Source organism: Rhinatrema bivittatum, chromosome 6 (genome assembly GCF_901001135.1).
Source record: "Rhinatrema bivittatum chromosome 6, aRhiBiv1.1, whole genome shotgun sequence".
Taxonomy (NCBI): Eukaryota; Metazoa; Chordata; class Amphibia; order Gymnophiona; family Rhinatrematidae; genus Rhinatrema; species Rhinatrema bivittatum.
This window is the reverse complement of record NC_042620.1, coordinates 184548831-184564943: the sequence shown is the minus strand read 5'-3', so window position 1 is coordinate 184564943 and position 16113 is coordinate 184548831. Positions and strand designations below refer to the sequence as shown.

General features: G+C 46.1%; 1 protein-coding gene across 1 annotated transcript in view; it reads right to left on the bottom strand.

Annotated features, from left to right (window-relative positions):
• BMPR2 (bone morphogenetic protein receptor type 2) overlaps positions 1 to 16113 on the bottom strand; it is a 680472-nt gene that overhangs the window by 157819 nt on the left and 506540 nt on the right. The window contains exon 6 of the mRNA XM_029606286.1: positions 224 to 454. Coding sequence (XP_029462146.1) covers positions 224 to 454 — 231 coding nt within the window. The remainder of the gene's footprint in view (positions 1 to 223; positions 455 to 16113) is intronic.

Here is a 16113-nt window from a genome sequence, read left to right as displayed (position 1 = left end):
GAATGCCGGTATATAAAAATCCTAAATAAATAAATAAATAAATAAATGTTTTTAAATTATATGTTTGTAATAAAAGAAATACACATTTATGAAAAAGATACAGGTATATATTGTATAGTTATTCATGCATGAACAATACCTGTAAATTACCCATGTATTGTAATTTATACATCCCAAAATAAACCATTCCACTTTCTGTGGCGTTTGTGCAGTGTTTACTTACATTCTGATAGTATTCCATTACCAACAAGTATTCCATGCGGCCATCTGCTGTAAATCTCTCATCTCCAACCATAAAGTGGGCAATGTTGTCGTGTTCCATCAGTGGGGTTCTGTAAATGTTCCTCTCATTGATAAAGTTTTGACGGTTACTTAAGGAAAATATTTTTACTGCCACTGGTCGCTCATCCATAGAACCTTTGTACACAGATCCATATCGGCCACGCCCAATAAGCTGCAAAAAAATGAAAATGGTTACTAATTAGATGCAACTATTTCTCTTGAGCAGTTGAAGAACTCCTCCTATACGGATTTATCAGATATGAACAAGTGCTTAAATTCTCTTTACTACAGTCAATAGAGGAATCCAGAAAAAAATAAAAGACTGCAAATTCTCTGATTTTTAAAGGAATAGAATAATTTGTTATCTTTTTATTGACAAAAAATCTTTTATAATGTGAGCGTACGTTCAAAAAAGGGTGAGTGCCTTATCCATTTCAATTTTTTCAGTCCTGCAGTTGGAACACTACTGATAAATCTGAGTTTCTCAGGCCATTAAACAAGTTTGAATTAATATTAAAAATATAGTTGGGGAGGGTCCTCTGTTTCAAAATATACTATCTGTATCCTCCCCTTCGTCAGGTCACCTTTCCAGCCTCGGGGAGCATTGTGGTTACTGTCCGAAGTGGGGAAATAAATCTCTGGGGCCGTGAGCTGGGGCAGGATAACCTGCAGGGCCAGTACCAGGCTGAGAACACTTCACCTAAATAAACCACTCTCCAGACTCAAGTTGTGCTCCAAATAATAGATAGTTTACTGCAGTATCTTCAGGATCAAACATAATGACAGTGACAGTTCAGGCAGATGCAGAAATCAAACAAGATCACAGTTCCAGAAATCTTAACTCTTTTCCTTACAACTCCTCTCCTTAAATAACAGTTTCTTCTTACTGCAACACAGAAGCCCTGGTTACGTTGTTTCTCTTCTCCTTAGTCTTTGCACAAGCTAACCTGATACTCTCTTTAGTCTCCTTAGTTAGCAAAATAGTTACTCAGAAAATGTCCTGCTCAGCTCAAGAAAAAGTCCCTCTGAGACAGCCTCAGTATCTTCCGAGCCCCAAACAAATTCCCACCGACACAGTTTGGCTTCCTGGCAGAGATGAGTTCCTGCTTTAGTTAAGAGCAGCTTTTATCTTTTATCTTCCAGGCTGAATTGCACTCTTTACTCCTTCTCCTCTGCTCTCAAGACTCTGGGGAAGTTTAGGAGAAAATCCCTGCACTCCTGGCTGCTCCCTTCTGAGATCTTGGGTGAGGATCACAGTTCCATCCAACTATTTTTCCTTGCGATCTGGAACAGCCCCTAACTCAAGAAAGTCAGGGTTTTGGGGTTTTTTTTTTAGTACCTCTGCTCATCACCAAGCCCCAAAGGGATGCACCCCCTCTTGTCTGTCAAAAGGGCATGTTACATCTTCTGACACACAGCTGACCCAGGGCTCTGGAATATTCTATGCTGCTTACAGATTTACCTCTTGCCCCATGCACATCCTGTGAACTTCCAGCCGATGTTTACCCACAGTTCAACACCATTCAGGGCTCCCATAAATAGGAAACCTGAATTTTACCATCGAATCTGTACAGCACTTCTATCCACATTCTGTGTCATAGGTACCATATTATCTATTAACCACTAGTTTGAATTTGAAAACATGTCTATATTAGAACATGTCTGAATCAGAAGAAATGGGTTGTAGATTTGGAAAGAACCATTTCTGATTCTCAATGGTCAATCATTTAGAATGAATACAATTTCTACATGTACAGCATACCCTGTTACCCAATATCAAATCTGATACCAATCATACATTACACCAGCATTACTAAATAAGATACAGCTGGATACTCCAGATTATTGCTGGAGTAATTACTCTCTGAAAGTCACCTTCAAAATTATTTGGCAGAACTTCCCAAGATCAGTAAAGTTTAGTCTGATGTGACAAAAATAATATGTAAAATTACTGGATCCTAGTTACTAATGGATTACTCTTTGCTACTCTTGGGATACTGTTTTAACCTCAGTGTCTCATACTTAATGAAAAGAGATTGGAAAAATATTTAGTATTAGCCATGAGAATATATTGCGTCAGGACTCTTTTGGTATATACTGGATATGGAATGGCTTTTGCTTAAGAATAAGATGCATGCATTTCTGTTCTATTTGGTCATATGAAAGAAAATAATATTGGGAGCTTTGTGGTAATTACTGAAATGGCTAGATGAAGCAGCTAGACTATCTATTGGGGCCAGTACCCACCCCTTTAGATATGTATTGTATTTATCTTTATTGTTCTGTAAGTTTGACAGCCTACACTAATCTGCACAATATCTGTAGTACTAAAGTTTCTCTTGTATTTTGTTCAATAAAAATATATTATGAAGAATAATTAGTTCTAGATTCACAAATGAAAAAGTTCTAGAGATAATTTATAGCATAAATAAATCCTGCAAGTCCAGAAGAAAGCCCATTGAAGAAAGCAGAATTGCTTACCTGTAACAGGTGTTATCACAGGTCAGCAGGATGTTAGTCCTCACATATGGGTGACATCATCAGAATGGAACCCAATCACGGAAAACGTCTGTCAAAGTTTCTAGAACTTTGACTGGCACCCACTGGGCATGCCCAGCATGGCACCAACCCTGCATCCAGCAGGGGTCCCCCTTTAGTCTCGTGTATAGCAAGAAGTACGTGCGAAAAATAAAACAACAAACCGTAAGCGAACCCAACTCCGCGGGGTTGCGGGTGGGTTTTGTGAGGACTAACATCCTGCTGTCCTGTGAGAACACCTGTTACAGGACAAGCAGGATGGTAGTCCTCACATATGGGTGAATAGCGAGCTGAGGATGCCCGAGCAATGCTCCAAATGCACCCAAAGTCGTGCAACAGGCACAACAACAGGGGTGGATTTGGATAAGAGAGCATCCTGAAAACCCTGGATGGGTCGCTGGTAGGATGTTGGGTAATTAAACTGAAAAGAGGTTGCGTAGAACAGATTAGCCAAAAAGGGAATCCTGTCTGCCACCCTTATCTAGGCCAGTGGTTCTCAACCTTTTTTCTGTCGGGACACACCTGACAGATGGTTCTCACATGCGTGACACACTGACCCATGATCGTCACAGGGCTAGATGTAAATGTACAGTTTGCATCCAAGGGAACCCCCCTGATCCACAATAATGGATGTAAAGCAGAATTATGACATTCCCCGTTCAACTCACTCTACAAAAAAGGTATTCTGGTTCTGGTGTCATCTCAGTAACAGCAACTCAAACTCCTTCTACTTTCAGGCTCAATAGCCCTACTTATGAAAAGACAGCAGTTTACCACCAATGCATGTCCTCTTGAGAAAACGCAACAAATAAGACTGATAAAACACTTACATGCTAGTAAAATATCTCTGTAACAGACACAGAACCGACCTAACATACTCCCAGGATCTGTAGTAATGCACATAAACTAATCCACACACAGTTACACCTGTATTATGGAATACACTCAAACAGGAGCAACCCTATCTATGAAAAGGCAACACTACAAATATTAAATCAGGCCCTAAAAACCAATACACCTCTTATTAGGAAAACAGAACTAGCAAGCAGCTATAGATCCCCACACAGAAATAATTGTAAAACTATACTAATAAGCAGAATAAATATTTCACAACAACTATGAACAGAATAACATCCAACAATTAAAAACTCATAAAAACTATTAAAAATTCTCCAAACACCAATAAAATATTTCAAAAAAAGCAGACACATCACATAATATTAAATAATTAAAATAGCAGTCAATCAAGAAAAATAAACTTAAAAAGCCACCTTTACTTACCCCCTCCAGCAGCTTTCCTACTCCTCTTCCATGCAGGCTGTAGCACACACCAGAAGCAGCAGTAGTGGCTAAGCTCTATACTCATGGTCCTCTTCCTTAGGGCCCATGTCTCTCACACACACACACACCATACCAGTCATGCCCCCATGACCAGTTTCTGTCTCTCACACACCAATCATCTCCCAGTCTTTGACAAACACACCAGTCACCTTCCTGAACAGTTTCTCTCATGCCATACACACACACACAGGCTTCCCACTCCCGTGTTCCACTTACATATATGGGCTTCTCACTCTCATAATCACTTTCTCTTTCTCACATACACTCACCAGTCTCTCACTCCCATGCTTGTTCTCTCCACATGCACAGGCTTCTCATTCCCATAATCACTTTCTTTCTCTCCCACATACACACACACCAGTCACCTGATCTCTCTCATGCATACACACACAGGCTTCCCACTCCCATGTTCTCTTTCAGATATACAGGCTTCTCACTCCCATGCTGTATCTCACACACTCCCAGCTTTCTCACTCCCATGCTCACTCTTCACATGTACAGGCTTCTTATTCCCATAATCACTTTCTTTCTCTCTCTCACATACACGCAAACACACACCAGTCACCTGATCTCTCTCATGCATATACACACACACATAGGCTTCCCACTCTCATGTTCTCTTTCAGATATACAGGCTTCTCACTCCCATGCTGTGTCTCACACACACACAGGTTTCTCACTCCCATGCCCACTCTTCACCTGCACAGGCTTCTCATTCCCATAATCACTTTCTCTCTCTCTCTCTCACACACACCCGTCACCTGATCTCTCTCATGCATACACACACACAGAGGCTTCCCACTTCCATGTTCTGTCTTACATACACAGGCTTCTCCCTCCCATGCTGTGTCTCACACACACCCAGGTTTTCACTCCCATGCTCACTCTCTTCACATGCACAGGCTTCTCATTCCCATAATCACTTTCTCTGTTACACACACACACACCCAGTCTCTCTCTCATTTCCATGCTCGCTCTCCACGTGCACAGGCTTCTCATTCCCTGAATCACATTCTCTCTCTCACATTCATATACATACCAGTCACACCGTCACCTTACCAACCAGTCTCTCTCATATACATGCACACACACAGGCTTCCCACTCCCATGCTCTCTCTCACATAATCAGGCTTCTCACTCCCATGCTTTCTTTCACATACACCCCCACAACACCAGGCTTCTTACTCCCATGCTTTCTCACATACCCAGATTTCTCACTTCCATGCTTTTTCTCTCTCTCTCTCTCACACACACACATCCCTGACTGTCTCACACTCTCACATACACATCAGTCATCTCCTTGAGCAGTCACTTTCATTGTCTCTCACATATACACATACATCAGCTCTCTGACCAGTTTCTCTCAATCACACACATACTCTCGATCAAATACATTCTCTCACTTACACACAGGCTCTCAATCACACACATTCTCTCACTTACACACAGGCTGGCTGGCTGCTTCTCTCTCTTTCTGTCACTCACTTCCTCTCCCCCCCCCCCAGTACAAACGGTAGCTGCTCCTCCAGCCCCCGCAGGCCAAGAAGGAAGAATTCCATCAATCGCGGGAGGCTCATGCTGCTCTCTCCTTTCCCTTCCGCTTTCTCCCCAGAGCAGGAAGATCAGCTGCCTCTCCTGCTGCCACCCGGACTCCTGCTATCTTCGGGCGTCCGAACTTCCTGTCGGGGGGGGGGGGGGGGGTAGCGGAAGCGCAGCGCACAACGTCCGCATCCTCCCTCCCCCCCCCCAAGCAGGAAGATCGGCGGACCTTACGGCCCGACGCCCGAAGATAGCAGGAGGCCGGTGGCAGCAGGAGAGGCAGCTGATCTTCCTGCTTTGGGGGAGAAAGCGGAAGCTGTGCGCGGCGCTTCCGCTCCCCCCCCCCCCGAACAGGAAGACCGGTTGGCCATACGGCCGCAGCAGCGCTTCCCCATGTGTGCCGTGATGGCGCGCGAGGCGTGGGTTCTCTTGCGGCACGGCCTTTCTTCTTCCCGCGCACCACTTCCTGTTCCGGGTCCGGGGGGGGGGGGAATGCAGGCGCGGGAAGAAGAAAAGGCCAGCCGCGGATGCCACAGCTTTTTTTTTTTTTTTGCACCGCTGCCGTTCCCGCTGGGCTTGAACGTGCTGATAGCCCGGCGGCAACGGCAGCAGGGAAGAACGAGCAGCGGGAGGGACCGGGAGCCACGCGACACACCTGCCGGTGCTTGGCGACACACTAGTGTGTCGCGACGCACCGGTTGAGAACCGCTGATCTAGGCAATAATGGGCTGCGAAAGTATGGAGAGAACTCCAAATAGCAGCTTTACAGATGTCAGTAAGTGGGATAGAGCGGAAGTGCGCTACTGAGGTCGCCATGGCCCTGATAGAATGTGCTTTTACATGTTCTTGTAGCGGAAGGCCTTCTTGCTGGCAGCAAAAGGAAATATAGTCCGCTAACCAAGAAGAGAAGGTCTGTTTTCCTACCAGATTACCTAACTTGTTTTTATCGAAGGAAACAAATAGCTGAGTGGGCTTCCTGTGGGCTGACGTGCGCTCTAGACAGAAGGCCAGAGCACGATTACAGTCCAAGGAATGCAGAGCCTGTTTTCCCGGGTGTGAATGGGGTCTGGGAAAGAAAGTAGGTAAGATAATGGATTGATTGAGATGAAACTCCGATACTACTTTTGGCAAAAACTTAGGGTGGGTGCGAAGCACTACTCTGTCATGTAGAATTTTAGTGTAAGGTGGGTAGGTGATCAATGCCTGCAACTCACTTACTCAGCGAGCGGATGTTATAGTGAGAAGAAAAAGTACTTTACACGTGAGATAGCGGAGATCGCAGGAATGGAGAGACTCAAATGGAGGCTTCATGAGCCGTCCTAAAACTTAGATGACCGAGGGGTTAAAGGGGCTCTTAGGGAAGATAAGGCCATTGCAGAAAGACTAAATGAATTCTTTGCTCCGTGTTTACTAATGAGGATATTGGGGAGATACCAGTTCCGGAGATGATTTTCAGGGGTGATGAGTCAGACGAACTGAACGAAATCACTGTGAACCTGGAAGATGTAGTAGGCCAGATTGACAAACTAAAGAGTAGCAAATCACCTGGATCGGATGGTATGCATCCTAGGGTACTGAAGGAACTAAAAAATGAAATTTCTGATCTATTAGTTAAAATTTGTAACCTATCATTAAAATCATCCATTGTACCTAAAGACTGGAGGGTGGCCAATGTAATCCCAGTATTTAAAAAAGGCTCCAGGGGTGATCCGGGTAACTATAGGCTAGTGAGCCTGACTTCAGTGCCGGGAAAAATAGTGGAAACTATTCTCAAGATCAAAATTGTAGAGAATATAGAAAGACATGATTTAATGGAACACAGTCAACATGGATTTACAAAAGGGAAGTCTTGCCTAACAAATCTGCTTCACTGAAGGGGTTAATAAACATGTGGATAAAGGTGAACCTGTAGATGAAGTGTATTTGGATTTTCAGAAGGCGTTTGACAAAGTCCCTCATGAGAGGCTTCTACGAAAACTAAAAAGTCATGGGATAGGAGGCGATGTCCTTTCCTGGATTACAAACTGGTTAAAAGACAGGAAACAGAGAGTAGGATTAAATGGTCAATTTTCTCAGTTGAAAAGGTTAAACAGTGGATAGCCTCAGGGATCTGTACTTGGACCAGTGCTTTTCAATATATATGTAAATGATCTGGAAAGGAATATGACAAGTGAGGTTATCAAATTTGCAGATGATACAAAATTATTCAGAGTAGTTAAATCACAAGCGGACTGTGATACATTACAGGAGGACCTTGCAAGACTGGAAGATTGGGCATCCAAATGGCAGATGAAATTTAATGTGGACAAGTGCAAGGTGTTGCATATAGGGAAAAATAACCCTTGTTGTAGTTACATGATGTTAGGTTCCATATTAGGAGCTACCACTCAGGAAAAAGACCTAGGCATCATAGTGGATAATACTTTAAAATCGTCGGTTCAGTGTGCTGCAGCAGTCAAAAAAGCAAACAGAATGTTAGGAATTATTAGGAAGGGAATGGTTAATAAAACGTAAAATGTTATAATGCCTCTATATCGCGCCATGGTGAGACCGCACCTTGAATACTGTATACAATTCTGGTCGCCGCATCTCAAAAAAGATATAGTTGCGATGGAGAAGGTACAGAGAAGGGCAACCAAAATGATAAAGAGGATGGAACAGCTCCCCTATGAGGTAAGGCTGAAGAGGTTAGGCTGTTCAGCTTGGAGAAGAGATGGCTGGATGGAGGTCTTTAAGATCATGAGAGGTCTTGAACGAGTAGATGTGACTCGGTTATTTACACTTTCGAATAATAGAAGGACTAGGGGGCATTCCATGAAGTTAGCAAGTAGCACATTTAAGACAAATCAGAGAATATTCTTTTTCACTCAACGCACAATAAAGCTCTGGAATTTGTTGCCAGAGGATGTGGTTAGTGCAGTTAGTGTAGTTGGGTTCAAAAAAGGTTTGGATAAGTTCTTGGAGGAGAAGTCCATTAACGGCTATTAATCAAGTTTACTTAGGGAATAGCCACTGCTATTAATTGCATCAGTAGCATGGGATCTTCTTAGTGTTTGGGTAATTGCCAGGTTCTTGTGGCCTGGTTTGGCCTCTGTTTGAAACAGGATGCTGGGCTTGATGGACCCTTGGTCTGACCCAGCATGGCAATTTCTTCTGTTCTTCTGTTCTTACATTAAGGACCCAAGCAGGGGCTGGAGGGCGCAGAGGAGGCTTAAGGTGGAGCAAGCCTTTCATGAAGCGTGACACTAAGGGTTGTGTCAAAAGAGAGACATCCCCTATGCCATTGTGGAAAGAGGCTACCGCACTGACATGCACTCTTATAGAGGAAGTTTGCAGGCCAGACTGACAAGTGCCAGAGATAATCCAGGGACTTCGCAGTGGAACAAGTGAAGGGGTCGATGGACATGGATGTGCACCAGACAGTAAACCTCTTCGATTTAGAATGATAAGAACGTCTCATGGAAGGCTTTCGTGAAAGTACCAGGACTTGGGATACCGACTCCGAAAGGTTAAGGGGTTGGAGGATTAACCTTTTAACATCCAGGCTGTCAGTGACAGGGCTTGGAGGTTGGGATGGCGTAGGTACCCGTCATTCTGAGTTATCAGTAGCGTGTCTGCTCCCAGAGGAATGTGGCGGCGTATTGACAGATCCTGGAGGATTGGAAACCATAGTTGGTGTGGTCAGTGAGAGGCTATAAGAATCATAGAGCCCTTGACCCTCCATAACTTCACGAGAGTTTTAGGTATGAGTTGAAGAGGAGGGTACGCAAAGAGGAGACCGCTGGACCACGAGAGAGTGAAAGTGTCCTTCGATGGTGAGTGTCGACTGCGAGTGAGCGAGCAGAAGTTCTCCACTTTGCGGTTGTGGATGGACGCAAAGAGGTCTATGTGTGGATAACTCCAACTTTGGAAGATTGTGTCCGCTAACTTGGGGTTCAGAGACCATTCGTGCGGATGAAAAGTGCGACTCAACTTGTCCGTTAGAACATTGTCCACGCTCGCCAAGTAGGTCGCCCTGAGGTACATCGAATGGGACACAGCCCATGCCCATATCTGCGCAGCTTCCTGACACAGAAGGTAGGAGTCCGTTCCCCCTTGCTTGTTGATGTACCACATCGCCACCTGATTGTCAGTCTGAATTAGGATGGCTTTGTTTGAGATTCAATCTTGAAAAACCATGAGGGCATATTTGATCGCCCGAAGTTCCAGGAAATTTATCTGATGTTTGGCTTCCTCTGGAGATCAGGTTCCCTGCGTCTGCAGGTCATCAACATGAGCACCCCACCCTAGGTTGGAGGCGTCCGTCGTCAAGGTAATCTGAGGTTCTGGAGCCTGAAAAGGTAGGCTTTGAAGGAGATTGGAGTGTTGCATCCACCAGGACAGTGATAGGCAGAGATGCTTGGTAACGTGGACAATCCTGGACACTGGATGATAAGCTTGAGCCCACTGGGATCTTAGCGTCCACTGTGTCATTCTCATGGCGAGACGGGCCATCAGAGTGACATGTACCAAGGATGCTATATGACCCAGCAAAATGAGGAAATGATGAGCCGTTGTGTAATGTCGAGCCTGGAGGCATTGCGCCAGAGACGTGAGAGTGTGAGCTCGATCCTGAAGGAGGAAGGCTTTTGCTTGTATGGTATCCAAGTCTGCCCCTATGAAGGATAGGGTTTGAGATGGAACTAGCTTGGACATGGGATAGTTGATCAGAAACCCGAGAGAGAGAAGGGTATGGAGAGTTAGATGTAAGGAGGGTAGTGCGTTCTTTTGGGTCGGGGCTCTTATCAACCAATTGTTGAGATAAGGGTAGACATGGACCCCCTGACCCCTGAGGTAGGCCTTGACCACTATGAGGCACTTGGAGAAGATTCAAGGCGCAGACACTAGGCCGAATGGTAATACCCGGTACTGGAAGTGTCGGGGCCCGACCAAGAACTGCAGGAATCTGCGATGAGACAGAGTGATGGCGATGTGTATCTACATGTCTTGAAGATCTAGACAGCACAGCCAATCTTCTCTCTGTAGAAGAGGAAACAGGGAGCCCAAGGTTACCATCCTGAACTTTTCCCTTTGTAGATATTGTTTAAGGCGCGTAGGTCCAGGATTGGACGAATGCCCCCTGACTTTTTTGGAATGATGAAATACCAGGAATGGAACCTCTACCCCTGTTGGGAGAGGGGCACTGGTTCTATTGCCCGGGATTTGAGGATGGTGAAAACCTCCTCCTCTAAGAGGGAGGCGTGGTCGGATGATCCCCACGTCGGCTGAGGTGGGGAGTCTGCTGGTATAGTCAGGATGTTGAGGTGGTAACCTTGAGTGACTACAGCAAGTACCCATTGATCTGAAGTGATCATGTGCCATATGTTGGTGAAGTGGCACAACCAACCACCGACGGGTACAGATGGTAGAGGAGGTTGGCTGATGCTCTCCAGCGAGGAGTCAAAATCCTGAAGCTGGGCCTGGTTGAGGGGCCGGCTGGGTCTTCTGAGGCTGGGATTATCTGGACTGACTCTTCTGGTAAGGTCTGGAGGGGTGACCCCTAGAAGCAGGAGGATAATATTTCCGTGGCATGAAGGAGGGTCGCTTAGAGTCCCTTCTGAATGTCCTCTTGGAGGTGGATGAGAAATCAGAAGGCACCGAAGAAAGCTGACGTAGCATCTCATGGTGGTCCTTGAGTTGTGCTACGGTTTCCTGGATTTTGTCTCCGAAGAGATTATCTCCAGCACAGGGCAGGTCAGCTAACCGGTCCTGTACCTCTGGTCTTAGGTCGGAGGACTTTAACCAGGCCCACCTCCGTGCACTAATCCCCGCTGCGGACACCTTAGAGGCAGAGTCAAAAATATTATAAGCAGCGTGGACCTCATGCTTGCCAGCATCTAGACCCTTCTGAACCAAGCCACTGAGTTGACCCTGAAAGTGGTCGGGCAAAGTTTCAGAGAAATCCTGGATCCTCTTAAAAAGGTCCCTGTTATACTGGGTCATGTATAACTGGTAGGAAGCAATGCGAGATATCAGCATTGAACCATAGAAAACACGTCGGCCAAATGCATCCAGGAACTTCTGCTCCTTCCCTGGAAGCATGGAAGAATGAGGCTTAGAATGACATGCCTTCTTCTGGGCCGACTCCACAACCACAAAATGATGGGCCAGCTGTGTTTTCTGAAACTCAGGGGCCGTCTGCACCAGGTAGGTGGCATCTGTTTTCCGGTTCACCGGTGGTACAGAGCCTGGATGTTCCCAATTCCTCTTCAGTAGGTCAAGCAGGACTTCATGAACAGGTATGGACATGATCTGCTTGGGTGCATCTACAAATTGGAGCAATTCCAGCATCTTGTGCCTGGAGTCCTCTTCTGTTTGAAGCTGGAATGGTATAGCTTCAGACATTTCCTTTATGAAATTTATAAAGGACAGGTCCTCTGGAGGAGAACGTCTTCTCTCCTCAGGGGGAGATGGTTCAGACGGCAGCTCATCAGAATCTTGGGAGGAATCATCGGTCCAGAGATGGTAAGGTTGGTCTCCGACTCCCATGGGATCCTCAGAGGGAAGGAATGGTGATATTCCTGTAGGATCAGGTCTAGGCACTGATGGCATCGGAGGAGGCACCAACGGCATCGATGGTGGCACCGATCGAGGACGATGTGGCATTGAGGGAGGAATAGGCATCGATGGAACCGGTGACATCGGTGGACGAGCTGGTGGTGGCACTCCAGACGGTCCGGGTATAGGCTCCGGCCTCGGTGCGTGGATGGCGTGGGACATACTGGAGTCTTCGGATCCACCGGTGGAAGGGTACCGATCAATGCGTCCAGCTTGCCCAGTAGCGATGCAAGCACCGTGGGAATCGGGTCGGTGACCAGAGCCAGAATCGGTACCGGCGTCGATGGAGGCTGGAAGCCCTGTAGCGCCTTTACGATGGCCTCTTGGATCATCCAATCCAATTCCTTGCGGAAGCCTGGGGCGTGCAACCCCAGCTCCGGAGTAGGAGGCAGTGCTGGCATAGCCGGAGGGTCCACCCGTGGAAGTGGAGTCACGGCTCCTGGCACCAATGAAGGTGGGGAACGCCTTGGTGACCCAGTCGCAGAGGAAGATGGAGGCTTCTCTGGACAGGATTTCTTAGGCAGAGGCTCTATCGACACCGATGCCAAGGGCTTGCCTGGATCGGCGGACTGAGCCTTATGATGGCAGTGCCGACGCTTCTCTCGATGTTCATCTCGGTCCTTCTCTGGAGCCGAGGAAGAAGTCGTCGACGCCTGCGGAGCAGTCGATGCCGGGCGGGCAGCACTAGTATCCCGCTGTTGGTGAGAGGTCGATGGCACCGGTTCAGACGATGTCGAAGCGCTCGATGGAGTCGGTGGCTTTGCCTGAAAAAGAAACTCCATCTTCTCCGAGCGGGCTTTACGGCCCTTCAGTTTCATTTGGGCACATTTGGTGCAGGTTAAGATGTCATGGTTCTACCCCAAACACAACATACAAACCCTATGCGGGTCTGTGTTGGACATTGTCCGAGGACAATCGGGGCAGCGACGAAAACCCGACGCCATTGCTTCGATAAAAATGTAGCCGTGGTGCGGTCGATGGCCGGTAGGCCCTAAAGGGAAAACTCGATGGGAATCGACCGCAATTGAGGGTAAAGCCTTACCTTACGACCGTGGATATAGAAATCGATAGGGGGACCCCGAATGGGGTAGAATTTTAAAAAAATTTTGAAAGAAGTTCCGTGAGGAAAATTCCTGTCAGGAATCTCTATGTAGCTCCATAACCCGCGTGGCTACTGCTGCGTGGAAAAAAAGAAACTAAAGGGGGACCCCTGCTGGATGCAAGCGTGTTCCGTGATTGGGCTCCATCCTGATGATGCCACCCATATGTGAGGACTACCATCCTGCTTGTCCTGTGAGAAACACGTCTATAAAAAAAAAAAGAAAACAATACCCTAACCCAGTGATTCTCAACCTTTTTTCGGTTGGAACACACCTGACAGATGATTCTCATATGCGTGACACACTGCTAATTACAATCTACAGTGGAAATTAAAAAAAAAAAATCCCCCCCCCCCACCTATAGAGCCTTCACTCATATATCCCGAGCCCACTCCTCCCATTCCCGACTTGATTATTTGCTGGTTAGTGCGCATGCTTTTTCCACTATCACAGCCACGGGCATTGAGGATATTATTATCTCTGACCACGCACCGGTGGGTTGAATTTATGGATCCCACCCTTCTTATGTGCGGCAACTCTGGCGCTATCCATATTATGTGGCTGACGATACCCAATTTCAGGACCATTTGCGTACTAAGTGGACTGATTATGTGTCGTTCAATCGCAAGTCTGCAGATTCTCCCATCCTGTTTTGGTATGCGGCCAAAGCTGTTTTAAGTGGAGATATTATTTCTTATTTGGCTCATAGATGGAAGTCAATGGATAAATGCCTACTGGCTCTTAGCACACAGTTGCAAAGGGCGAAACAGGAGCTTCTGGTCACCCACACTAAAATGAATAGGGAGCTGTATATGTCGATTCAAATTGCCCTTAATACTTTAATACATCAAAGGACACAAAAGAGTCTGGTCTATTACCAATTTATTTAATTTAAACTTTTTAAGTATGGCAATATGTCCGGAAAATTGCTGGCAAATTTGGTTAAAATGGTACGAGGCCCCAGGCATGTAGCGGCCCTACGTGACTCCTCGGGTCGAGTAATTAACGATACCCCAGCCATTGTGGCCACCTTTAGGCGCTATTATTCGGAATTGTATGCCTCGGAAGGGAGACAGATTGAGGGATATGCTAGCTTTCGATCGCGTTCTTCACTACCTCAGTTAACGTCTGCGCAGCGGGCCTATTTGAATGAGCCCATTACCACTGAGGAGGTTAGCGGAGCAATTCGTCGTGCACTACGTCTAAAAGCCCCAGGCCCAGATGGGTGTACAGCGGAATTTTACAAGACCTTGATCGATTCTATAAGCACCCCTTTAGCGCTGGCCTTTAACGAACCCTCCGCATACTAACTCTGCTCATATTACCCTTATACCCAAGCCCGGAAAAGATTCCCTCTCTCCCGCTTCTTATTGGCCCATTTTACTATTAAATTTTGATCAAAAATTACTGGCCAAGATATTGGCAGATCGCTTGGCTACTATTCTGCCTCTCTTATTTATTTATTTATCGAGTTTTATATACTGTCGTTCGGGATCACCATCACAACGGTTTACAAGTTTCGATCAGAGACAGACAATTTAAATGGGGAAAAACAAAGATTCAGATTATTATAAATTGAAACATAAGTATAGGAGCAGGTACATTTAGAGGCCGGTATCAGAAAGTCAGATAACGGTATAGATCTAGGTAACATTAATAGCGTTAGCAGGCCAAGTGGGTTTTGTGCGACATTGTTATGCTTTAACAAATATTAAGCTAGTACTAAACGCAATGGCTCTTTGCAACTGGGTGGCAGCGCCCTTTTGGCTGTTAGCTTCAACTGACCTGGATAGCAGCCATTAGGCCCTGTCCTGGGGAAGCCGGCGTGCATAACTTACTTCTGCTCAAAGGAGCACATAGGTTTTAAAAGAAAAAAAATATATAGTTGGGTGGGTTTTAGGAGTCAGGGAGGAGAGGGGAAAAGGGAGGAAAGATAGTTAGGGGGTTAGGGAAGTTCCCGCTAAGTCTGCTCTTTAATTGGAGCGGATTGGTAGGGAACCAGGCAAAGTCCTGATCATGTCGCCACGCGTAATTTAAAAAATTCCCCACCCTGCGTGTGCGAGTCACGACTCGCCCGCACATGCGCACACCAATAATAAAATTGGGCGGGCATGTGCGTGCGGATATCGTATTTTATAACATGTGTGCGTTGCTGCACGCATGTTATAAAATCGGCTCATCCATGTGCGCGCGCATGTTTTAAAATCTACCCCTTAGGCTCTGAATCACACAATTACACACATGCCCTCTCTCTCTCTCACTTACATAAGCTCTCAATCACACACTCAATCACACAATTACACACATGCTCTCTCTCTCATTTACATAGGCTCTCAATCACACAATTACACACATGCTCTCTCTCTCTCTCTTATACACACAGGCTCTTAATCATACATACATATGCTCTCTCTCACTTACTCATACAGGTTCTCAATCAGACTTACATACATACTCTCAATCACACAAACAGGCTTTCAATTACACACTTACATACATGCTGTCTCATACACACACACACACACACACACACACACACACACACACACACACAATCTCAAACACATATGCTCACTCACTCACTCTCTCTCTTCCCACTGAACTAGTGGCAACAAAAGCCTCCTCCTCTTCCAGCGCTTGGGCCTCGAGAAGGGAGTCCCATCGGCCGTGGGGCTGACGTTGCTCCTCATTTTGCTCCGGGCCAATGCTGCTCTTC